Below are 25,263 nucleotides of genomic sequence, written 5' to 3'. Positions count from 1 at the left end.
GGACCCAAAATTGGCAAAATATACGAGCGAGGATTCTTTTCAGGAAGTGCACGGGCAGTGGTAGAAAACCACAACACCACCCCCGAAACTCGCTCTCAAGAAACCTTCTGCTCACAAGACATATTCAGAGAAGGAATTAGAAAAGGTGGTTGATGCATGGATTGCTTAGCTTTTTGACGTGCAGAACAAAGCTAAAAAGCACGGCAAAAAGCAGAAGAAGACACTGACGTCCCGGGTTATTTGGGTCGTCAGTCGACATTTAATAAGGCAAGGAAACAGAAGAAGCGTGTTCGATTTGAAGGAGTATCTAGTTCTTCTTCTTCTGACAGTTCTTCTAGCTCTTCAGATTCGAGCGAAGAACACAGAAAAGGCAAAAAGCGAAGCAAGAAACAACGCTTCGGAAAGGGCAAGAAAAAGGCAAAGAAGTCTAAATCTCGCCCAGTGAGTGACAGTTCTACAGAGGACTCGTCTACAGACAGTTCAGACTCTGACGATGGCAACTTTTATGCGAACAAGAAGAATTTTTATAAAGCCAACCAGTATGACTTTTTGGAAGATAAAAGCAAGAAAGTCCGAGAGTTTAAGGAAGGTAGACAGTCAATTAAATTTGACACGTTTTCAGGATATAAAGATGCTTCGAAGGCTTTGTCTTTTATATAGTAGTTTGACATGGCTTTCGTGGGAGGACGCTACTCAGAGCACTCCAAGATTCGGAGAGTTGCCTCTTATTTTTAAGGGGAATCCTCGAACTTGGTGGTCCACACTTCTTTTAAACAAGACTGCGCCAGTTAAATGGGTGAAATTTAAGAAGCTTTTTATTTCTTTCTTGGCTGACTCAAGAGTATAAATGTGATATACGAGCTGCTTGGAACCATCTTCGGATGACCAAGAGAGATACATTGGATGCTTATTGTGAGAGATTTTGGAGCTCTTTTCTACCCGCCTCTTCATTCAAGAAGATCTCGTTCAGAGAACAGATTGAGCTGTTTACCTTGGGTCTACCTACAAAGATCCGAGATCACTGCTTGGAAGAGAAGTCAGCTTCTATTCAGGAGTTGATAAGTCATACGAAGCGGGGTTTTGCCATTCACTGTGGCAGTTTGACCTACCCCACCGATAAGGTCACGACACAATTGGCGGCACGGCTCGAGATCACTCCCAATCGGATGGGACCACTTGCGAAGGCTGTTCTAGCGGCACCCGGCAGGGACGTAGCCATTACACCTGTCATTGGCAAACTTCGGTTGCATTGTCAGGGGTATTTGGGGCATGAGGACTTTTTCATAATGCCTTTGGAAGGTTGTGATGTTCTCTTGGGGATTCCTTGGTACCACAAGAACAACGCCGTGGTCGATTATCGGACGAGGAAAGCGACATTGACTACAGAGAAGGGTAGAACCATTGTACTTGACATTAAACTTAAGGGCGAGTCCGTCCCTATTGTATCAGCTTCGGCCATTTCTAAATTAATGAAATCCAGTCTGTTTGTGTACTCGATCTTTATGAAAGAATTGAGCGATAAGGATAGGACAAATATGTCTAAACTTGATAAAGAACGCCAAGGTTTTCTTCACTCTCACGCCGATTGCTTCTCAGAGGGCCTACCAGGCGAGTTACCACCTGCTCGTCCTGAAGATCATACCATTGATCTGATACCTGGAAGCACACAACCGAATCGGCCACCTTACCGTGTGAGCCGAGCACAGAATGAAGAGATTATGAACCAAGTGAAAGACCTCTTGGAAAAAGGTCTTGTCCAGCCTAGTACTTCACTGTATTGCTCTCCAGTGTTGTTGGTTTTGAAGAAAGACGGATCTTGGAGAATGTGTATCGATTATAGAGCTCTCAACAAAATCACCATTAAGAACAGATTTCCGATTCCTAGGATCGATGATATACTCGACAGATTACAGGGATCCTCGTGCTTTAGCAGGATTGATTTGAAAAGTGGATATCATCAGATCTAATCGCGCCGGGAGACGTCTACAAGACAGCTTTTCGGACGACTTTTGGGTTATTTGAGTTTTTGGTGATGCCTTTCGGCTTAACCAAATTTAAATGAAGTCATACCTGTTGTCACCTTTCTCTTACCTTGAAAGATGTTCTGGAAAATCACAATGTAGAATCCAATTTTTGGTCCCAACCCTTCTAATTTTTTTGAACAATCTTCTTCAAAATCCTGGCCAAAGTCTTATTGGTACTCTTAGCTTGCCTGAGGATGTTAAGTAGTTGACTTCTTATGCATCATCGTATGAGCTTTTGTCAAGTCAAAAATTACCTCATTGAGAAAATGGAATGCTCCTGCGACATTTAACCGGATGATGGGCAGGATTTTTCGAGAGTACAGGCTATTTGTTGGCACTTTCTTTGATGATATCATTGTTTTCTCCAAGAATGAGACAGAACACAGAGATCATCTGCTTCAGGTCTTTCAGGCATTACGAGATCTCAAGTTAGTGATAAATGCAAAGAAAAGTGAATTTTTCCTACCACGAGATACACTTTTTAGGACACATTGTCTCAGCAGGGGAGTGCAAATGGATCCGGCCAAGATAGAGACTATCCGTGATTGGCCCGATTTGAAGAATGTCCATGAAGTTAGAAGCTTCTTGGGACTGTGTTCGTACTACAGGCGGTTCATTCGAAAGTTTGCAGAGGTTGCTTCCCCTTTGCATATCTTGACACAGAAAGGAGTCCCTTTCTCGTGGGGACCCACAAAGGTTACTGCCTTTCAAACATTGAAAGAGAAATTGACTACGGGACCAGTTTTGACTTTGTCGGACTTGAAGAAGTCATTTGAAGTATATTGTGATGCTTGTGGTCGTAGTCTGGGTGTGGTCTTAATGCAAGAAGGCCATGTCATTGCTTATAAGAGCCGATTGTTCTCAAGGCCGGAAATGACAACACAGAGTTATGAGAAAGAGCTTTTGGCGGTTATCCATGCTCTTACTCAATGGCGGCATTACCCACTCGGAGCGGATTTTACTGTCTTTACAAACCATCAGAGTTTACGCCACTTCTTGTCACAGAAGCAGCTTTTGGAAAAGCAGAGGCGGTGGGCGAACATCTTGTCACAGTTTCAGTTCCAGATTGTCCATGTGCAGGGACAGAAGAATGTGGTGGGAGATGCTTTGTCTCAAAAGCCGTTGGTTCTGTCTATTTCCGCGATACATCATAGGAGCTTCGAGGATATGGTCGACCAGTATGCCACAGATACAGATTTTGCAGACGTTTTCACACGGAGACGGGATGGGGAGATAGTAGCGGGATATTCCATTCGGGATGGCTACTTGATGAGAAAAACCGTGTTGTGCGTTACATAGCCGTTGAGGGAAAAAGGTTATGACTGAATGCCACTGTCCACCTTTTACGGGTCACCGCGGCATTCCTACCACCATGAAAGGGGTAGAGAGATACTTCTTTTGGCTGAGACTCAAAAAGAATGTGGAAGAATTTGTGCGCAGTTGCTTAGTATGCTAGAAGGTCAAGTTTGACAGGCATAAAGCACAGGGATTGTTACAGCATTTGCCCATACCCACCCGTCCCTGGGAAAGTATTGCAATGGATTTCATTTTTGATCTCCCGAGAACAGAGAGTGGTCACGATGGTATCTGGACTGTTATTGACAGATTTAGCAAATAGGCTCATTTCATTCCAGTGAAGAAAACAGTCAAGCCGGATCACTTAGCGAGACTGTTTGTGGCCCAGATCTTCAGATTACATGGCATGCCTTAGACGATTGTCTCCGACAGGGACCCCAGATTTACGAGTTTGTTTTGGAAGGCAATTTGGGAGAACATTGGCACGCGATTGTAGTTCTCGTCATCTTTCCACCCGCAGACTGACAGGCAATCTGAGATTGCCAATTCAGTGGTTCTAGATTTATCGAAGTCTTATATCTCGGATCAAAAGACTCTATGGGAAAAGTACTTGCCTTTGGTGGAATTTGCCTACAATAACACGATACAGTCTTCGACGGGGAAGGCGCCATTTGAGATTGTTGAAGGTGCTACGAAGGTTCCACCCTTCCTAAGCACGAAAGATAAGATTTTTGAAGCAGATGAATATACGTGAGACTTAGATACGGCTTTTGCCAAGGTTCGCGAGACTTCGCAGAAATCTCAAGAACGACAGAAAAAGGCAGCGGATCGCCATCGTCATGACTTGAAATTGAAGGAGGATGATTGGGTGCTCTTACGTTTTGAGAAGGCACGTCTTAAAAGGAAAAAGGGAAAGAAGAGTCTTTTTCCAAAGCTTAGTATGCGATACTACGGACCTTTCCAGATCTCTGAAAAGATAAATGATGTCTCCTTCCGACTGAAATTGCGTGATACTTGGATAATTCACAATGCATTTCATGTGAATCTTTTGAAACCTTTCAAAGATGATGTGCCTGATGATGGGGAGCCTGATGAGCAATCCGAAGTGGAAGAAAACGAGGAGATCCTTGTTCCTGAACAGATTTTGGCACATAAGGATATGAAGAATAAAGGTAAAGTCCGAAGGCGGTTCTTGGTTAAGTTCAAGAACTATCCTGCATTGGATGCGAAGTGGATGGAGGAGGAGGACCTAGCAGATACTCCTCAGATTGTGAAACTTTACCTCGAGGCTTTTGGTTTAGCATAGTCTACTCCAAATGGAACCCAGAATTCAGCTTGGCCGGAGATCTGGTGCAGTGGGATGCACAAGAGGGGAGTTACTCTGTTCCTTTGTCAACAGATGCCTCGATTTTGATACTAGAGTCACTTATGTCTCTTTGAGCTTCAGGGATACTGAGAGTAGACAGTATTCTGTTGTATGACTTTATGAAATGGGATTCCTGAATATGATACTGATTTGTTCTTGACTTCTTTTTAAGTGTAGGAACTGATAGACGAAATGACTGCAGCATTTTGTTCTAATTGATCTCGAATAGACATGGTTGCAATAGGGGTTAGTCAATCGGACATCGATGAGGTCCCGATTGGATCTAGATGCAATTGCTAGCTACACTGCCGATAAATCATGGTCTAAGATCGGAATGAATGTTGAATGTCATGTGATGTCCTGTGATGTCGTGTGATGTCATTGTCGATTAGTACATGTGCTAGATGTGTGTTCCTAGTACGTAGGTACTAACATTCAGTGTCTGCTAAGACGGTTTATGGCCTCTGTCTGTTTTGCAGGCGTAATCGCTTTCAAGAGGGGGGTATGTCACAAAGTGATGACGTGGTTGCCCGAAAGCATTCTAGAAACCCTAACCCTAGCTGTTGCTGAAAACCCTAATTCTGGAAACCGTAACCCTAAAACCTACAAACCCTAAAATTTGCCAAAAACCCTAACCCTAACCCTAATGGTAGCAGGGTAGAACCCGGAAAATGTGGAGATGTGATGACAAGGCACCGTACGGCAAGAATCTGCTTTTTACGGGCCAATCACGGCAGATTTTCGGAAATTGCGGCAGTTTTTCTTTTTGCTCTACGCAATTATCAAAGAGAGAGAGAGAGAGAAAAAGGAACTTTGCTTTATTTTTCTGAAGCTCAAGAGAGCTTGTGAGAGAAAGAGCCTTTGCTTTTTCTTTTAGGCTTTTGATTTGAAGCTTTTTGGGGGCACTGCTTTTGGGATCCCTTGTAAATAACTAAGTGATTTGGGCTCCCACTCTGCAGAGCATCTGGACGCAGAGTCTGAGAGTGAGACCCAACCACTCTTGTACTTTGAACACTGATTAATACAAAAAGAAATACCGAAAGGGGCGCTAGTCTTTGGGGCCAATATCTCTAGGCACGAAACTCCGCCGGGCTAGTGCAAATCTATTGTGAACTGTGAACTGTTTTGAAGTGGTTATTTGGTGCTGTCGTGATTGATTCTTGACTTGGAGTGTCCAAGTCTGTTACATGTACCACATGGTGGCCAAGAGCACTTAAAGGTTTTGTTATACAATGGTGAAGTTCAATCGCGACACAACCACATGCTCCAAGGACCTGGCAAGCTTTCAAGACAGTTTTTGCACGTAGTTACATGACTTCTATGTTTGAAGTACGGATTTTGGCAGAGTGGGGCAACTTGAAAATGCTTGCCACCGAAATGATGGACGAATATAACGAAAGGTTTGTCGACGTGTACCTTCCGGTGTCCTTTAAATCTGTATTGTCTATCCAAGCAAGTCTCTACCATGCAAGAACTTATGGACCATGCCGCGGTCGGCTACAAACTGATGAAGGGAAAGCTAGAGTTTACCACAGAAGAATCTCTGGCCACTAACCACAACTCTTGGCAACAACGAACAAATTCTCGAGAGTCTCGTGAAAATCAACCGCAAAGACCTCATTTGATGCCTCAACAACGAGACACCTTACTACAAGAAGGCCGATGCTTTGGATGCTTTCAAACAGGGCATAATCATTCTAGTTGTCCCAAACCCACTGATAGATCAGAGGAGCCGACGCCCGCACCAACGGTCGACCGAACCCCAACACCACCTCCTGCTAAGAGAGCTAGACCCGCTATTGGACTAGTTCCTGATATTTATGGCATACACCTTGAGAGTACAAATGAATTGTGTTGAGCATATGGCAAAGTCAATGGCTTCAAAGCCCTTATTTTCTTTGACCGCGGAGCTGCAAAGAACTCCGTCCATCCATAATTCTTAAAGCAGATGCACATAGATTATGATGCAAAGGGTGGAGAAATTGAAGCTGAGCTAGCTACGGGGCAAACTCAAAAAGTGGTACCACTCATTGGTGCTCTTCCAGTGACTATTCAAGATTATCATGGAAAAGCTGATTTCCACATCATGAAGTTGGGCAATTGCGACGTTCTCTTGGGCATGCCTTGGCACGACAAGAATGGTTCAACTCTCTAGGTTCGGAACCGAACCATCACCATGATGTAGAAGGACAAGCCAGTCGTCCTCAAAGTTTGGTTGTCCGAACAAAACCCCGAATGAACTCTCTACTTGTTTTTCTTTATAGCTAGAAAGTATTGTTTGAAAATTTGTTTGAAATGGATGGTATCTGTTTTGAACTTGTCTTGGTGCTGATTTGAATTGTTTGACTCTGGTTTTAATACTGGTTTCAATGATTGGTGATTTTACTCCCGGTGGAGTAGTGAGAAATGATGTTTGAGAATGCTTGTTCATACTCATGGCCCGGACCCTTGTGGTTATTTGCGGGGGAGTATTGAATGATTGAAAAGTGTTCTTGTGACTCTCGGCCCAGACCTGGATGGTTATGCGGGAGGATTATTAAGAAGTCTGAGGAGTGGCTACTGTCAGCACCTCCAAACGACGCAAGTTTCGGTCTGGGGGGTGTTTGGTTGTAAAACACCTCTTTATCTCTCGGCCTGGACCTTTTTAGGTTATGCGGGACTCCAGTAAGTATAGTCCGAGACAACTCTGATCCTGGTATCTCATGACTCTAGAAAGTGGCCCAAAACCCTCTCTAAATAGACAGTGAAAGCCGCCTTGTATTTCATAATATGCTGGGCAATGACATATGTAATGTAGCTCTGTCTCTGGCTCTATCTCTTGCTCTATCTGGCACACCTGAAAAATCCTAAACTCAGCGGGTACTACTCTAAATCTGCCCGTTCTCGATCTCTAGCTGATGTGAGGATGTGCGTATCTGACCAATAGCACATCGTATCCCGTGGGATAGATGAGTGTCCATGTATCCTGGTCTGATCACAAAACCATCCTTCGTGAGTTGGAGAAGATGCTCTCTATAGAAAGTCATCTTCATACCTAGCTCATGTGTAGGTTGTATCCATGTTCTCTTCGTATCCAGTTGAATCAAGTCCTGTCTGATGAGCTTGGTAATCTCTGCCCTAGTGAGGGAGATGGAGGGTGCATCCAAAGAGTATTGAAATGGGGGTAGCCGATCCATACTAAAGCCATGTAACTGAAACTAAGATGCCATCTCTGCATACCAACATGATCTATCTCCTTGCAATGCCAGCTATCGCGAAGACTCTAGTGCTAATCGAGTATATCTGTCTCTAAAATGCTATGCATAAATGAAACTGATCGAGTGAGTGCCTCCACTGCCAATGGAGGGGCAGGGAGCTCCGCCCTAATAATGTCATGTGGTACTGAGGCCTTGGCCCTAATCATCCGAGAAATCATAGACACCAAGGGCTTCTCCATACATCTCCATCCATCAGTATTGCCAGCTCTGCTATGTGATCAACTGAGGGGCCCCATATCTCCACTTTCTACAGCATGGCCGAAGTGACCAAAGTGTCAAAGAGCCAAAGCTTTGTCCGAGGTTCCTGGAACCGAACTTGCGAACATATCCTCTCAAGTCTCCCCAATGTTGCATAGGCTTTGGTCAATCGTGTATCTGCTGCACGTCTCAGGGAAAATATTGGACCACTGAAAACCACCCCAAGATAAATGTATGTATCTGCATACTCCACACTCTCTCGACCATATGTAAAAGTGGGGGCAGACCTCCTTACCCACTGCGCCCGTGTTAAACACCATTATCTTGGTCTTACCAAGGTTCACAAACAATCCATTGTCCCGTGCAAATACATGCAATGCATCCAAATGACGTTGCATCCCCTCTGGAGAATGTGAGATCAGCACAATATCATCAGCATATAATAGCAGCGGAATCCATGTCCCTGCAAGCTGAGCACCTCTATCACCCTCTACCTGTACATAATCTGAAAACTCATCTACATATACCCCAAAGAGAGTCGGAGATAGGGGACAACCCTACTTCACCCCAATGGTGGAGTGAACCATGTCGGACATGCCCTGAGTAGTGCGTACCTGTCATACCACTGTCCTGTATAAAGCTAAGATCCCCCAGATAAGCTCTATGGGTACCCCCATGTCTTGCAATCTGCGTATGAGTCTGGCTCGTGGCACTGTATCAAAGGCTTTGCGGAAATCCACAAAGCTACAATATATCCTCCTGCCATGTTGTCTACTCTCCTCAGTAATGGCTTTGAGTGTCAAAATCTGGTCAAGAGTGGAGAAACCTCCTCTAAAACCTGCCTGTCCTGCTGCCTGTATGCCCTCTCTCATTGCCCATCCACTTAGCTCATGCTCAAGAATTGATGCATATAGCCTGTCCAGAGTGTGACCAACCATGATGGTTCGGTAATTCCCGGGAAGCATAGGATCTCCCGACTTGAAGATAGGCACAATAGTGGACATACTCCAAGTCTCAGGAAACCCTCGTACATGGCTCTATTAAACATCATAGCAAGAGGCTCTGCAATCATATCTCGGGCATGGATAAAGTGCTTTGCTACCAGACCATCATGATCCTATGCTCTTCCTGTCTTCATCTTGTCAATGGCTTTCCTTACCCTCTCAACATTAAAGAAAGTACATGTTTTTGGGCATGCCTCTGGAGGGTCAGGTAAAGCTGGCTTCCCCGATGCTGTATAGAGAGATGTAGCATATTCCCCCCATGTTTCTGTGGAAGTAATGGTTGGCGGTGGAGAGAGCTCATTGAAAAGCCTCCATGCCTCACTAGAGTCCTGACTCATAAACAATTGATACAGATCACGCTCTAATTGAGATAGGTAAGCCCTCTTCTTTCGTCGCACTAGGCGGAGAAAAATAATCCGTGATTGTCTATGTGTAGTTGTACCCATGAGCACCTCTCTCTGTAATCTGATCCTCGTCTCTCTGCACTCCTCATCATACCAACTATTCTGAGGCCTTCCAGATCGTCTCACTTTAGGCTGGTTGTGGGGATATGCCTCTGATGCTACATCATGTAGCGTCTATGTCATAATATGGGTGAGCTCATCTAGTGGTCGTCCTGGCTCCTAAGTGCATAGCTGCTTGTATATCTCATCAGTGTACAGGTGATCCGTCTCCCTCGTGAAGGTATACCGAGTATTATTGGATGCCTCTCCCAATGGAGTTGGGTTGAGCTGGAACGATAGAGTGAAAGACAAGATAGCATGATCGACAGCTACCCCAACCGGCCTAGTTCCCACCACGAAATCCTGAAAGGAAGGAATGAGTCCTGGCGGAGCCATAACATAATCCACTGTACTAGCGCCATGCCGATGTGGAAGGCATGTGCAGTCCCCATATCAATCAAGTATCTGCCACACTCAGTGTGCTCCTCATCCTGTGATAATCTAGACAGGCCCATTTCTGTAATATCAAGCTCCCGCATCAACTCCTCCGAGGTATCATAGAATATTGTCTGGTGATGGGCAGTCATAGCATTGAAATCCTTCAAGATAATAATGTCGCCATCTCTGGAAAACTCCCATATATCATCATCTAAAATAGAGAAGGGGGACTGTCCTCTAGGTGATGCATATACTGACGTACTAGGAGGGAAATAGCAAATAGTGATGTAGAGATATCTGCCATTCTTTGCCTTTAGCCTCATCCAGATGTACCTAGCGTGCTCATCCCTCTGAGCTATATGTATCAGAGATTGTAGCTCCTCTCTGAATGAGACTGCCTCTGCGCTCTGATCGAGTCTCCTGTCTGCAAGTTGTCTCCCATCTGTACCTGCTCACATGAGGCATGGACTGCCCCGGGGCTTGATGCGTCTCAGAGTAGAAAATGATGTCTCTCCCTGTGAAACTATCCTCAAAGGCCCCTACATCAAGGTGCAGAGATCCATTACAATTCCATGTAGCCACTCTGAGTGTGGTCCCACAGGTCTCGCACTCTCATGCTGGACGCTTCTCCAGAATAACCACTCGTCCATCCCTGTAGACGGCCACTTTCCCCTTCTCAAGCTGTCATTATCTCGGGCATAACTTCTTTCATATGAGCAAGCTGCGTGAGTGTGAGGTCATCTCCCAGAAATATGCCCGTTGTCTTTAGTGTAGGACGCTTCTTCAAGAAGTCCTTCTTTGCCTCCATGGATGGGAAGCGCATGATTAGAGCTCTTTCCTTTGAAGTCTCCCCATTTCCTTGTGTCTTCTTCCCTACCCTCCATGCCTTTATATGAGTAGCCTCACTGCCCATCATGCGGAGAAGTTCTTTGACTTCCCCTTCCACATCATCTCGGTCTTTTAGACCGGTTATTTGTATGTGTAGAGCTCTAGTCTTCCTTCGTTGCTCTTCTTCTAAAGTCATGTTGATGATTGTAGGAGTGGGGATAGATGTGGTTTCTTTCCCTTTCCCTTTTTTAGTGACTTCTATCCATTTCTTAGCCTCATCCGCCTTTTTCTGTGTCTTCGTGATTACATATGTAACAGACTTGGACACTCCCAAGTAGAGAATCTAACGCGACACCACAAGAAATCACTTCAAACAATTCACAGTTTAGAATTGATTCGACACTGGCATGGGGGAGTTCCGTGCCTAGAGGTTGGCCCCAAAGATAGGCGCCCCTTTCGGTATTTCTTTTTGTATTAATCTGTTGCAAAAGTACAAGTGAGTGGGAGACTCTGCGTCCAGATGCTCTGCGAAGTGAGAGCCCAAACTACCAATACATAGATTTACAAGGGATGTTAAAAGCAAAGCCTAAAAGCTTCAAAAATCAAAAGCAGGTTCTTTCTCTCTCAAGCTCTCTTGAGCCAAAGCAAAAGCAAAGGAGCTCTCTCTCTCTCTCTCTCTCCAATTTGCGTAGAAAAAATAAAGCAAAAGCTGCCGCAAGCTGCCTTGCTTTTCTGCTGTCGCAAATTCCGCCACAAAATGCAGGCGTCCGTACAGCCTGCCATGTGTCAGCCAGTCCGCTTTTTCCGTGGAGTGCCGTACAATTTGCCACGTCAGCATTGTAGGGCTGTCCGTGCCGGCCTGCCACGTCATCATTTCTACAAGGGGGTCCTTGCCAGAGGGGGTGTGTGTGTAGTGGGCAGCCACGTCACCGAGTTGTGACAACATCCACCCACGAAGACGTCTTTGCCCCATTTTGTTTCTCTTCCTCTTTGATCATCTGAACCTGTTCGTTGATGACCTTGATTTCCTTGATCACCGAGGGCTGGAACTTACCTTCCTCTAGTCCGTTGCTTGCTCTATCAGCAAGCTCTCGCTTGAGGGCTGAGACCTCTTCTTTGAGTGGTTGTGAATCTGCCTTAAGTGCTTGTATCTCTACGTGCAGATCCTTTCTCTTTTTTCCATTGCATGCCTTCGTTGAGGAACATTTGAAGAAGGTTTGCCTTCTCCTTCCACCAACCTTCCATCTCTGCTTTCCACTCCATCTCCCTTTCCACTTGTGTTATCCGCTTGTTTGTAAGCATGAAGGTTGCCTTCGTACGGACTTGCAAACGGGTGAAGCGCTCATGACCTCCATCATAACGGCCCCTGTTTTCTATTCCTGTGACTGTGACTGGTCAAACAAACGTAATGAACAGAGAAGTAAATGCATGATAGAAAGGATTCTGGCTTTGACAAGAGGTTGGCATGGACCACCTTTCTAGAGAGAGAGAGTCTGTGACTAGCCAAACAGACGCAATGATCAATTGCATCTATGACCTCGATGCAAAAATACTAACCCTAAAACTCGTCACAAATACGGTTCAAGGTCTCGTTGATTGACGGACCTCTTGCCGACCCTGGCCATCGTCAGCAGCGGAGGTCCTAGGCTGAGAGTCAGCCAAGGTAGGACCCCGTTGCTGATGTATCTGAGACTAAGTGAGTCTCGATCTGACGTGCTGGGTTGGGTCTCTCACGAGGACGAGCTTTCACCAGATGCCCCATCTGACCGTAGATCATACATTGGCTGGGTAAGTGCGAGTATGCAACTCTTTGTCTGATCCAACCAGTGCCCACCTTCAAAAGAAGAATCTCAATGGGGAGGGCTTGGGGGTCATAAACCAAAGCTTGAATCATCTGTATACCTGGGGCAGCTGTCCCAGGGGGTCTCAATGAAAGTCCCAATCAAACCCCTATCCAAGGAAAGTACTCTTGGCGTAAGCGAGGGAAGCAGAGTGACACTGGCAACTTTACCTCCCTGGAAGTCCCATTGATTGCAGGCTCTAAACAATCGTCCGAAGTAAGCCCTCGAGGCTCCTAGAGCCACCGGGCTCATCTGAAGTACCTTGCCACCATGTATGGCCCCTCAAACTCTATCTGGTAGTTGCCTCAACCAAGAATTTGCACATCGATAAGCTTGCTTGACCTCAGCTAAGAGGCGGGCTGGCACCAAATCTTGAATCTCCCGATGACTAGGGCGGGTGCGAGTAATCCTGCAAGTGACGGAGATCCTAGTCCCTCTATGGCATAGCTGAGGACTCCATCACTGTTTGCTGCTGAGATCGAGGACGAAAGAGCATGGGAGTGACTGAAGCTGCACAGGGGAGCAAAAGCAAGTGCGCACAGGTCCGGCTATGGTCTTCTTTCCATTGCCATCCATCTGTTAACTATCTCTTTTCACTCTTTAAATTATGGTTACTGCAAAGAAAGCAGTTGTAATAATTTGATGAGACTGTTAAAGTGACCCATTGATCAATGCAGAAAATCCGTGTAACCTTTGCAAAATATACGCTCAAGGGGGTTTTAAGGTGTCCTTTCCAAAGTTATAGGAGCTGTAATGAATATTACACCGGAAGCTTTAGAGCTCAAGGGGGTTTTAAGGTGTCCTTTCCAAAGTTATAGGCGCTGTAATGAATATTACACCGGAAGCTTTAGAAATCGCAAGGCCATGTTCTGCATCCCTAGATTTTGTTCCACATTTGCAACTAATTTCTGTTTTATTTTTACCTCATGATTATAAGTTAGTAATCGAATTTCACTTTTGTGCATAACCAGCTGCTGAGCCCAAGAATGAGTACAAAAACATCGTGGACACAACACTTGAAATTTCAAGTGATAGTGATGATGTGCCTAAGGTATTTGCGGGAATGTTCTGTTCAGTGGTCCAAGCTTCAGCCAGGTTGTCCTTTGACATCTCATATCTTTATGCAGATAAATTCCAAAGCTTCTGGACCTTCTAGCACTGACATTTTACACTCTTTGAATGAACAATTTAGCTGCAATGGAAACCTGCCAATGAATGAAGAGATTGCACACCCAAGGTACTCTCTTCTTTTCTTGGAGAGAACAAAATTATGAAACGTGCACACATAAAACCAGCAGCATAATATACCTATGTCAGATAGAAACTGCTATGGAGGTGCATGCTACCTGCTACTACTTGTTATTAGAAGGCTAGAATACACCAATATTTTGAGCTTCTTTGCTGGTTTCCCTTTGGCAGGGAGGATTGTAGTGGCCAACCTGTTGTTGCTTCTAGCAACAATCCTCTACATTTTTTCTTACTGGATTTATCAATCTCTTGTATATTCCAGATCAATTGGATTATCACAAACTTTTTATGGTTTGGTAGAGATGGGCAGCGGCCAGTTCAGGGCCAGCTCTTGGCTATGAACGATGTAGGACAGCCTAGCTATAAGGTTCTAGGCGAGACGACCTTAGCAGTACCCTATGTTTGACTTCAGGTCCCAGGATAGAGACCTTAGATAGGAACTGATCGGGCCTCTAGTTCGTGTGGAGGGCTTGGCAATTTTGAGTCTTTGAGAGGTGACCTGAGCCCACTGCAGAGATGATTCACAAATTCTAAGAGGGCAGTATGCCAGCATTAGGTGAAGCTCAGATAGGGCTGAGAAATGGTGCCAGGCATTTCTTAGTCTATGGCAGCGAAGACCTTTATTCACGGTGGAGCACAGTCCTTACTGGCACTATAGGCCATCATTTCTCTCTAACCCCCTCTCATTCTATAATCTAGCTATTGTACATTCTTTGCCACTCGACTTGGGAGGTCGCCCCTCTTTGCACAATTTACCCTCATGCAGAGTTGTAATAAGGATTCTTTTTGCGTGAAGCAAGGTTGAAAGATGCCAATGATGAACCAACAAAATTCTGACTCTCTCCTGGAGGAAGAGAGCGGGCGACAAAAGAAATATGAGGCAAAAATTAAGGGACAAAGGCAAGTAGGGGGTGCCAGTTGGAGAAAATTTGAAAAATCATTCATTGTTTGACATGGAAAAGGGAAGAAAGGGTTTAAAAAATGGTTGTATAAGTTGAAGTAAAAAGGGAAGGAAGGGTGACAAGGGGGGCACATCACATGAAGGACATTTGCCTGTCTTGCCCTTTTCATCTCTCTCTCTCTCTCTCTCTCTCTCTCTCTCTCTCCCCCCCCCCCCCCCTCTCCTTGTGATGTTTGTAGGGGCCTCTTTCTCTCTCCCTCTCTCGGCTGTTGTCGCAAAGGCCGCTTGGCTCTCTCTCGCTCTCTTCTATCTCTTGACCTGTTGTCACAGAGACTGCTCGACTCTCTCTCTCTCTCTCTCTCTCTCTCTCTCTCGCGCGCGCGCGCGTGCATGTAAGACCTATGCAAGAGAGAATTCTCTCTCATAAGGCATGGGGCTTATTGTTGTAGGTTGCCTCAGGAGAGCTCAACCTCCTTCAGCTCTATCGCACGACATCGCTGCTTGGCTCAGACTCCTTGGTCTTTGTCGCATTGGCCTTGGGCATCAGCTTTGAGCCTCTGGGGTTGTTTGGGCATCTTACCAATAATCGAATTTAATTAACATCGACCCAGTAGAAAGGGAAGGATGGTGAGAAACCAAAAGGGTGGGCAAGGGTAAGGAGTAGCCATGAGTCCAAGCGTGACACTTGTTTGCACGAAGGTCCCTATTCAATCTCTAACCACCAAGGACATGACGGTGTTTTTTCTTTTATGGATAGCGATTGCATGAAAGTTTGTAGCATTTGACTGAGTGGGCATAGCCTTGAACGGGTCATGAAGGTTGGGGACTGCGATATCCTATTGCAAAATAATAATATTTTACGGGCAATTTGGAAATGGGGGATGAGGAGGTACGGCTGCTGATTGTGGTGCAAGAATGAAGATGCTTACTTTTAATCATTCAGCTGGCCTTGTATTTGCTAATTTAGTTTGTTACGATTCCAAGCCCTGAGTGAGTTTTCTCATGATTTCTTTCTCTTGATTGTACTGTAATCAATCTGTAGTGTTTCCAGTGCGCTAGCCTCTAGTCTCTCTTGACTCTCTAACTCAATTTGGTAGCCTGGCCCTCTATCATCTTTGTCTACCCCTCCTGCCACCTATCCTTGTTCCCTACTGTTGGCAATCTCTTATTTCCCCTCCATTTCCCATCATGCGCGAAATCTGGTACAAAACTTCAAAAATCTCAACAGCCTCACGCTATGGAGAAGAAGGGGCTGTGGAGTCTGCAAGATCAACTTTTGTACATCCTCATTTATGGATAGCCAGAAGATGAAAACAAAATTAATCCTAGTAAAGTAGCCTCGATCATCTCGCTAGAGATGATAGCCAACGAGGCTTATAGTCTCTGCTCCTGTGATGACATGGAGGCAGAAGGGGGCTGTTTCCGAAAGAAAGCACCTGAGAGAGAGGAGGAGGGATAAAAGGGGTGGATGACTGAGTTTGAATGGAAAGGAAGCTCAGGGGCTGCAGTCAGCTGCTACATCTGGGCTGCTCTCTAAACAGTAAGTGATGGGTGGCACCACATGTCATTTTTGTTTTGCATTAAAGGAGCTGTAGAATTCCATCAACGTACATTCTTGGGAATTCGGTTTTTAGGAATATGGTCAACACTGCTTCTGGTGGGTAGAGCTGTTTCCATAATGCCTATATGCTGCAGTATCGTTTTTCACGAACAGAAATATTGTCCAACAGAAAGGCTTTAGAAGCCTTTCTGTTTTTCACACAAAAGCATATGACCATCTTGATGAGCTAAAGAATGCAGTTAGCCAACCAGGAAACCAACATCGGTGGCATAACAAAGGATTAGGTGTTGACTTTTAATCATTCCAAGACATTATGAATGTCATTTGCAAGTCGAATGAGGTGTACCTGATTTAGGACCTTAGAGAACAGCAATGAGCATCAAGTTTTCTCTGTTTTCAATAGGACTTGGGCTCATATTAGGTGTTGTATCTTGCTAGTTATGGAAGCACAGGCAAAGCCTTTTACATCTTTGGAGACAACATTGTATGTGACGACATATCAGGTGGGTCTGAAGGCCTGCCGATTCCCTGCACCAATGATGTAGACACAGCTACCATCACCCATTTCATATATACAGTAAGAAGCAGGTTAGCTGTTTGACATCATAGAGTTAGCATTCAATGATGTATCTTCCTTGATCTCACTTTTCTCAACATTCTACGCAGGTATCTCGGTAGAGCAAAGCGCATCCTGAACTCCTTGCTTTCAAATAAGGAAAATTTGGCCTTGCCTTGCAAGGGGTGCAATCTTGATGAAATTGATGATCCACACGCAAGAGTATCTTCTCATGTATTTCTAAATAATGGTGAACGTGATTGTGATGCACGGATCGATTGGCAAGGCCAACCAATGTTTGGGCGCCTTCCATACGACCGATATGGAAGAAATGAGGTAAAATTTTCTGTCTGTACATAATTGTTCTGTGTATTTGAATGAGTGCAGAATGATGGTTTCTTCTGATAAATCAGGTTGGGGATGAGGTGGACATAGTAGAGTGCAGCTTTAGGTGTCCTTGTGGCTTGACATGTCTCAATAGAGAATTGCAAAAGGGTTTGAAGGTTCACTTGGAGATCTTTCGAACTGAAACTCATGAATGGGCATTGCGAACAACAGAAGCGCTTCCAAGGTGAGCAACCATAAAATCTCGTAGATATGCATTTTATCAAGCCAGATTTGTGACAAAGGCACCTTTATTCTTGCAGGGGAAGATTTGTTGCAGAATTTGCAGGGGAGATTCTAACCCATGGTGAGGCACATAAACGCAGAGGAGAATGTAACGTGTCTGACCTAAGGTAGTCGCGGTAGCTTGTCAAAGCACATTTTTCTGCATAAATGGGCGATCATTACTTATGCGTCCTGTGGGTTTCAGAAGCTGTTCTGCCGTTCATGGGCATCTTGATGAGTACATTGGAGATCTTCTTGTCGTTGACTGGTACAGGATGTCAAATATTGCACAGTTTATGCGAAAAAGGTTAGTTTGTTCACTCTTGTGGCCTTGTCGCTCGTAGCTTGTCCTGATTTAAAGGCTTGATTTCAGCTTCCACTCGACATTAAAGTTTGACATGTTTGTGCAGCTCTAAAGGAAATCTAAAAATGCACAGGGTTTATGCTGAGATTGAAGATCCCCGTTTTTATCGCATAGGCTTATATGCTTCCCGCAACATTGAGATAGGAGAGGAACTTTCATATGAGGGAACAGAATGCTTCACCTGCAAATACGCATGTATGAATAATTCCTAAGCCATGAGAGGTTATGTTTGGTTGCATGCTTTCTTGATAGAGCTTATAGTCACATACTCCTACTAGATTGCAAGACACCCAGGTAAACGCATAGAATGCATAACAATGCATGCACACTTTTTTATTTTCTAGAACCTGGATCCTAAGGTCATCTTGATAAAGTGAGAAGCCCAGAAAAGGGAGAATGGTGCCACAAATGACCCCAGAGTTTAGATAATTTTCAGGGTGGTTGCCTTCGTGACACCCTCATGTAGCCACTAGCAGGTAAACATGGCTAATCAGCTTTTGATTAATCAAAACTGATAAATTACACAGGCTGCCTCTAAAAAAGAAGCAGCCGGTCACCTTCATCTGCCCACATCATTGGATAGGCACGGGACATAAATAAGCATTGTTCCCACCCAAGAAATATGCAGAGTGAAGTTATAACTTCTCTCTGTTGACCATCTAGACTTACTATTCATAGAAAACCTCAATTCTCAATTCCTTTATATTTATTGCAGGAATGTCTACCAGAGACAAGAGCGTAGAAAATGATATAGAGTCTTTGCAATGGGTCGCAATGGGTCGCAATGTGTCGAATTGCCATTTTTCTTTTTGTTCTTCTCTGCCTTGCAGGTGAAAACCTCCCTTTTGCTGTTAGTTAGCAGTCCACATCGAAGGCTTGTTAGTGGTCCACATCCCTTCCATCTACATGATCCATGATGGAGACAAAATTAATCATCTTTACAGGTTTATTACCGAAGATACGAGATAGTGGGAAGGAAGAGGCTATACCAGGGATATAGCAGCTTATTTACCCACATCAGATTTTAATACCAAATTGACTTTCTTATCTACCCATCAGATATAATAACAACAATACTACAAGCACTGTCCATACTTTATAAGGGGGCCTATAGTCTGTACCACCTTTCATCTCCTCTTTGCATGGGAAATTAAACACCTGTCCAGCTGTATCCCCCAGTGCTTGTCCCACTCTTTGTTTTCACTGCTGAGAATTAGACCATGTCCTGAATAACTTTTGTAATGCAAGGCATTCAAAAGCTCTACGACAATCAGAGTCCCCTGGTAATTTCGCGACAAATGTATGTCAAGTAGGCCAGCTACATCATCACATGCAATATTCACAATTCTGCAGTCAATTGCATTTAATGTAAGAGAGCCTGATATGTGTACAGCAGTTTTGGCCTAAATGCGGGTACTATGTTGTCCATGGCTGCCCAATGTCTTGACCATAGAATACCACTAACCAGTGGTAGCGCATGCACTTTGAGAGAGACAAAACAGTCTCTTCATTTGCTGTGGTCTTCTCCTTGATGCCAAAAATGGCATTCTTCCTTTTATGCTGTACTATCCACAACTACAGTGAGGTAGTTAGTAATGGTAACCTTACATTGAAAATGTACCTTCATTTTGGCCTCTCTAATCTCCACTCTCTTGTACTGATGCTGTACTCTCCCTTTTTTTTCTATGTTTACATATAAGCAGGTATCTGTATCTATCCATTTCTTAGAAGTTAAGTAATACCTTGGGGCCTAGCTACACATCAGGACATCAAAGCTCATAGCATAAATATGATCTTGCTTGCCTTTGTAAACCTTTTTTTGTGAAGAATTTGTGCTGATGAAGCTAACGATATTCTTTTCCAGCAATTAACTTTCCATTTTCGGAACTAAGGAATGGGGACATGATGACAAACTTGGTAAAGTGATAAAGATGCGCTTGCCAGCACGCACTGTTCTCATTGTGATGGAAGGCATTGGAGGTTTTTTGCAGAGGGAAAAGAGGCCATACCTTGCTTTAATCCAACTTGAGGAGCAGAAACATTTGAGCTAGAAAATTGAATCATTGATGTCCCAATACACATCAATGAATTTTTTTTGGCCAAGTTTGGAGGCAAGATAACATTGTGGATAGCATTGAGCAGGAAGGTTTTGATTGATGACTTCCACTTGATGCAATGTATGTAATTTATCTCTTCACAAAGTTTAGTACAAATTTCATACATGCGGTACATATTGCCGGCTCTTTGTCACTTTCCCAAATGTCCTTTAAGGTGGCCTAGGGATTGGTGGATGTGATCGATTGAGGTCTTGCAACTCAAAGGTACATACACTAAGCACTTAGCTCACTTTATCTGAGCAAGTACTCTTCTCATGAGTACAAGGGTAGTCACTTTTCAATACGTGTACCATATCATGTGAGTTACTTGGAGAGGATTATATATATTCCAATTACACATTTAGTGTAAACATAGTATGTGTATAGGATGTATACTAAGGATAAAGGGGGAGGGAATTCCGGTTCCCCCTCCTTGCCATGCGTTAGAACTTGCTTCAACCGGCGGGTGTGGCTTGCAGCTCCGGGAGCACAGTGACGGAGAGAGAGAGAGAGAGAGAGAGAGAGAGAGAGAGAGAGAGAGAGAGGCGGCGAAGCTGCCAGCTATACTAGTATTATTAATAATCTCTTGAATGCATTTGATATAGGGAGCTTTTGATCAATGGTGGTTCTTGGTCAAGAGGCTTGTTGGGTGAAAGCATAGGTTGATGGTACAAAAAGTAGTGTCCTTGACACTTCTTGTGATTCACTTATGGATGGTGTTTGGGTACACTTTTTATGGATCTTCTTGCAAAGAACTATTTTTACAAACATTAAAAAAAAAACTATTTTAACAGATGTTTGATTTGGTCTTTGGGTGACCTTTTTTTTTTCACCGGTTCACGTCAATTGCATTGTAGTTGATCTCTCTCTCTCTCTCTCTCTCTCTCTCTCTCTCTCTCTCTCTCTCTCTCAGAGTTGCCCCGTCTGCTACAAGATACGAGGCCGCTTCCATTGCTTGTTCAGAGAGGGATTTGGGCCACTCTCCACAGTCATGCGGTACAAGGATCAAAGATGCCTGGTTTTTTTTTTGCTCGAGCTGCGCAGACGCAGAGAGAGCTTGACAAGAGGATAGGCTAGGCAGTCTCAGAGACAGATCATAGCCTTCTTTAGAGCAGACACTGGACACTCGGAGGAGCTACCACCACAGCAGAGTTTGTCGCCTTGCACCAGAGGCACACTGATTGATCGAGCGATCGAGATGGGGAGATCCAGACGCCCACGATTGCGGAGGACTACACAACATCGACGGAGGCTGCATCAGAGGATCCGGATCACTTTGGCCCACATGCACGATGCCCGGTCACACTACTAACCATGGAGGAGATTGATGAGATCCGCCAGCGACCGATGTTGGATCTCTTGTGATCTCTCTTGTGATTTAGCTATCCCAACTAGCTGCTTAGTTCACACCTGGCAGTTTAGGATTCCATAGCATAGTATTTTCATTTTGTCCTTTTGTTACTTTTGTTACTCTGACTTTGTATCAGATCCACCACATTGTAACTTTTTGGTCTCATAGGTCACTTTGGCCTTTTGAAGATGTTAATATAACATTTCATTTCTCTATACATGTTGTGAAGGGTTTTACCTCTCTAAAGTCCCTTCTTTACATAGTGGTATTTGTAGCGGACAGTGAGGCACATTGGTGGGGACAATTTGCAAGAGAGCATCAAAATGAAGATGTTGTAGCAAGAGATTGGGCATCAACAGTGGTTCACTCACAACTCTTAGCATGGATGTCAACCCATGACTACAAGTGTTAATCATTTGGAGAGAAATTTTTTCCCAGCGAAAGCCTCCACATAAACCTCACATTGGATGGCAATCCAAGGGTTTGAAAATAGGGATTATGCACCAGGAGCATTATCTATATGATTTTTCGCTCGGAATGTAACTGACAATCGTGATGCCAGAAATTGGATAGCAGTCTCCAACAATTTCCACATGAATGTTAAAAGAGGGTATTGTGCACTATTAGCAAGCTTCGAGTTATTTGGAAGGAGAGATTGGTCACTAGGAGCAATCCCCTCATGGCCATAGAAAGCACCAAATCACAATTCGCCAAGAAGCCACACATAGGATGCGGCAATATTGGGTTATGATAAAAGGAGCGAATTGTAGAAGGAAAAGAGAATATAAACCATCATGTTTTTCATCAAAAGAAGACATGAATAAGGTTTGCAAAACAATGATGAAGTGTTTGCACAAGAAGCTACAATGAGCATGAATTGTGAAGCGAAAAAAAACCTTTCGATTGCTTCTACAATAGTCAGCTTTTGGATTTCAATACCATGGATGTGGAAAGTCTATATTGTCCAACATTCAAGGCACAATCACTAAAGCCAAAACATCTCTATTTGAAGAGGAGCCAAAGCTTAAAAGAACTCTATGCATGATGATGATCAATAGCGAAGGGGATCTATCAGCAATTATGAGACGGTGAGGCTTAGAGGGTTGGCTAATTTAAAGAGCTTTCCTCGCAAGTAAGCCAAATCTTGTTTAGGAATTCTTCAATCTTAGCTTCTTTTAATCATAAATTGACTGTTGCAAATAGCACTTGGCTTAGAGGGATTTTATACATGCAGAACTTGGCTTTGGAGGGGTCTTATACATACAGCACTTGGCTAACCATAAATACTAATGTTCTGCCATGGAAATTACTTGCCAGGCATCAATGTATAATATGAAGTGGGAGTAAGGTAGGTGGAAGATCAAAACACTTCAAGTAGAAGCGAGCTTTTTGAAAAAAATAAGTACCTCATATACATAGCATGCTCAAACACCTCAAGATTTAATAAGATCGTTTATACTAGATATATAAAATATAAGTAGAACTACCGTAGTCATGGGATTGGCACTAAAAAAATAGCATGGTTTACGCATAATTAGTTTAAAAGTACTCTAATAGCACCTATGTCTGAAGATAGTTTGAAACCACCTTGGCAAACACATAAATACTAAATATAAGTACTTTAGAACCACCAATATGTACTCATAGGTCTCCTAAGGTACTTGCATGTATCGAGAGTATCTTTTTACTAGTCGGAAGCTTGCATGACTCTAAAGAAGTACTTTAGAGCTAAGAGTACTTATGAGTCTACAGTGGTGGTTTTGTTCAAAGTACACCATTGTAAACTCTTATGTACTCTTAAGGTACTCTTGGATCACTAATGCATACTGAAAGGTAGTTTAAAATCACTATTATAGAATCATAATTACTATTAAGGTGTTCATGGACCACCAATGTATATTCAAATGTAGTTTAAACCACCATTGTAAACACATAGGTACTATATATAGGTATTGTACAACCACCAATGTATATTCATAGGCTCTCTTGAGGTACTTGGAAGCATCAAAAGTATCTTGACATTGGGAAAAAGTAAGCACGAGAACATATAAATAAGCATGAAAAAGTAAGCAACCACAATACAAACTCTAAACATGTAAGTACTTCATAGGTATATTTTCAAGTACTCATTAAAATATCAATTTTGAGGGATTAGGTACTTTGGACATAGCTAAAAGCCATCACAGTGTTGGGCATTCAAGCCCGGGTTCAGTTTGTGGTGTTAGCCTGTGGAAACATACTCTTATGAAGCATGCAGGAAAGGATAGTTGAGCTTCAGTTTTCCTAGAAAGCAACTTTATATATGTAGCAAGTCTTTTAATACAATACAATATAGCGTGTGTTGAATCTCTCTCTCTCTCTCTCTCTCTCTCTCTCTCTCTCTCGTTTGTTCTTCAAACTCTCTGCACTTCTGCGCACTCCAAGGAACCATGGCTTCTTGCCGGTGGCATTCATCTAGCTTCTCCCATAATTGGTATCAGAGCCTTAGGGCGCTCGTTGCAACAGATCATCTGCATCATCCTACACAAGCTCCACGCTTGAAATTAGAGAGGCGACTACAGGCGGGCATAACCTCTGGGGCACTCTTTGGCAGTTGCAGTAGCATCTCAAAACGATGTCTGACTCGGTGGCACATTTGCAATAGAAGGCGCAGGTGAGCAATGCTTGTCGGAGAAAATAGTGTTTGAAAACGCTCATTGTGGCGGTTGCAGCAAGGCACGCTCACTGTGGTGGTGTAGACGGGCATTTCAAAACGCTGTAGAAATCGGATGCCGATGGAGCTGTTTGCTACAGGATCGCAAAACGTTGCTCCTGTTTTGTTGTGGTGACAAGGGCTCTATAACACAGGCAAATTTGCAAGTTTGGCGGCCATTAGATGCAGCTTCTCAAAAAGCCTACAGTTGAGCTAGTTAATGAGTAACGATGTCTATGACGAAGCTGGCGGCGAGTGATCTTGTTGGCCGTTTTTTTACTAGCATTTCAAAATGCTATTGCATTACAGAGGTTGGCAATCTGGCTGCATGTGTGATGTTTGCTTGATAGAAGAGGCCCCAAAAAAGTGTGGAGGTGTTGTTTACACGCACACTAGCATCAATACATTGGTTGAGATGGTGTTATGTTCAAATCCAAATGATTATGTGTTTCATAAGTTGTCTTGCTTGAAGGGAGAATGTGATCAATGTAATAAGAGAAAAAATTGAAAATTCAATCCAAATTTTGGTGAAGGTATTTGAAGATGTTGCCTTGACCCATAGGAAGTCAAGAAGTGTATTTCTTGGTGAAGCAAATGGGATGCAAGGATTTTGCGTCGTTCCTTCAAAAGCATCTAAGTACTTACATCAAACACAATTTTATTGTTAGGTGGCAATCTCAAAGAGTTCAAAGACTGTATACAAAGGTTTCCTAGAGACATTGTAGTCTCTGTTATAAACTTCGCTAAAGATTACTTTTTTAAGAAGAAAAATGAAAACCAATCAATGCATTGGTCCTCTTCACGAGTCACAATTTTGGTGCACATCACTTATGTTTGAAACAAAGATGCCAAAGTGTTAAAATATTTACATTTTTACATTTGTGATGACAAAGATCATGACGTGTTGTTTGTACAACATTGCCTGCAAATACATAGTATGTGGCTACAAGAGCAAGAATTCAACTTCTTGAAGCGGCATTGGGTTTGGTCATATGGATGTGCTGCCCAATTCAAGGCATCTAGACCCTTTCTCTTAGCGTCAAGGTATGCATAATTTTTTAAAATTTTGAAACATGCCCAATCTTTGAGATGGGTGATAATTCATGTACTACTCTTTGACAATCCAGATGCTGAGTTTCTTTGCATTATGCCATGTCAAAGGAGAGCATGATGGGGTTGGTGAAATTATC

General features: G+C 43.6%; 1 protein-coding gene across 6 annotated transcripts in view; it reads left to right on the top strand.

Moving 5' to 3' along the window:
• The window catches only part of LOC147421013 (uncharacterized), a 92,634-nt gene extending 72,480 nt beyond the window's left edge, over positions 1-20,154 (top strand). The window contains exons 8-17 of one of the 6 annotated variants that reach the window (XM_086503984.1): positions 13,667-13,746; positions 13,823-13,932; positions 16,844-16,993; positions 17,072-17,297; positions 17,375-17,532; positions 17,609-17,698; positions 17,776-17,877; positions 17,981-18,129; positions 19,799-19,851; positions 19,926-20,154. In XM_086503984.1, coding sequence (XP_086360110.1) covers positions 13,667-13,746; positions 13,823-13,932; positions 16,844-16,993; positions 17,072-17,297; positions 17,375-17,532; positions 17,609-17,698; positions 17,776-17,877; positions 17,981-18,129; positions 19,799-19,851; positions 19,926-19,985 — 1,178 coding nt within the window. In that variant the 3' untranslated portion in view covers positions 19,986-20,154. Of the gene's footprint in view, positions 1-13,666; positions 13,791-13,822; positions 13,933-16,843; positions 16,994-17,071; positions 17,298-17,374; positions 17,533-17,608; positions 17,699-17,775; positions 17,878-17,980; positions 18,130-19,798 lie in introns of all 6 variants that reach the window. The other 5 variants (XM_086503979.1, XM_086503980.1, XM_086503978.1 and 2 more) reach the window with 5 other exon arrangements.
• Positions 20,155-25,263: the final 5,109 nt, after the last annotated feature.

This window comes from Adiantum capillus-veneris, chromosome 28 (genome assembly GCF_014529385.1).
Source record: "Adiantum capillus-veneris isolate H3 chromosome 28, ASM1452938v2, whole genome shotgun sequence".
Taxonomy (NCBI): domain Eukaryota; kingdom Viridiplantae; phylum Streptophyta; class Polypodiopsida; order Polypodiales; family Pteridaceae; genus Adiantum; species Adiantum capillus-veneris.
The sequence above is the reverse complement of the archived record's forward strand: the minus strand, read 5'-3'. Positions and strand labels throughout refer to the sequence as shown.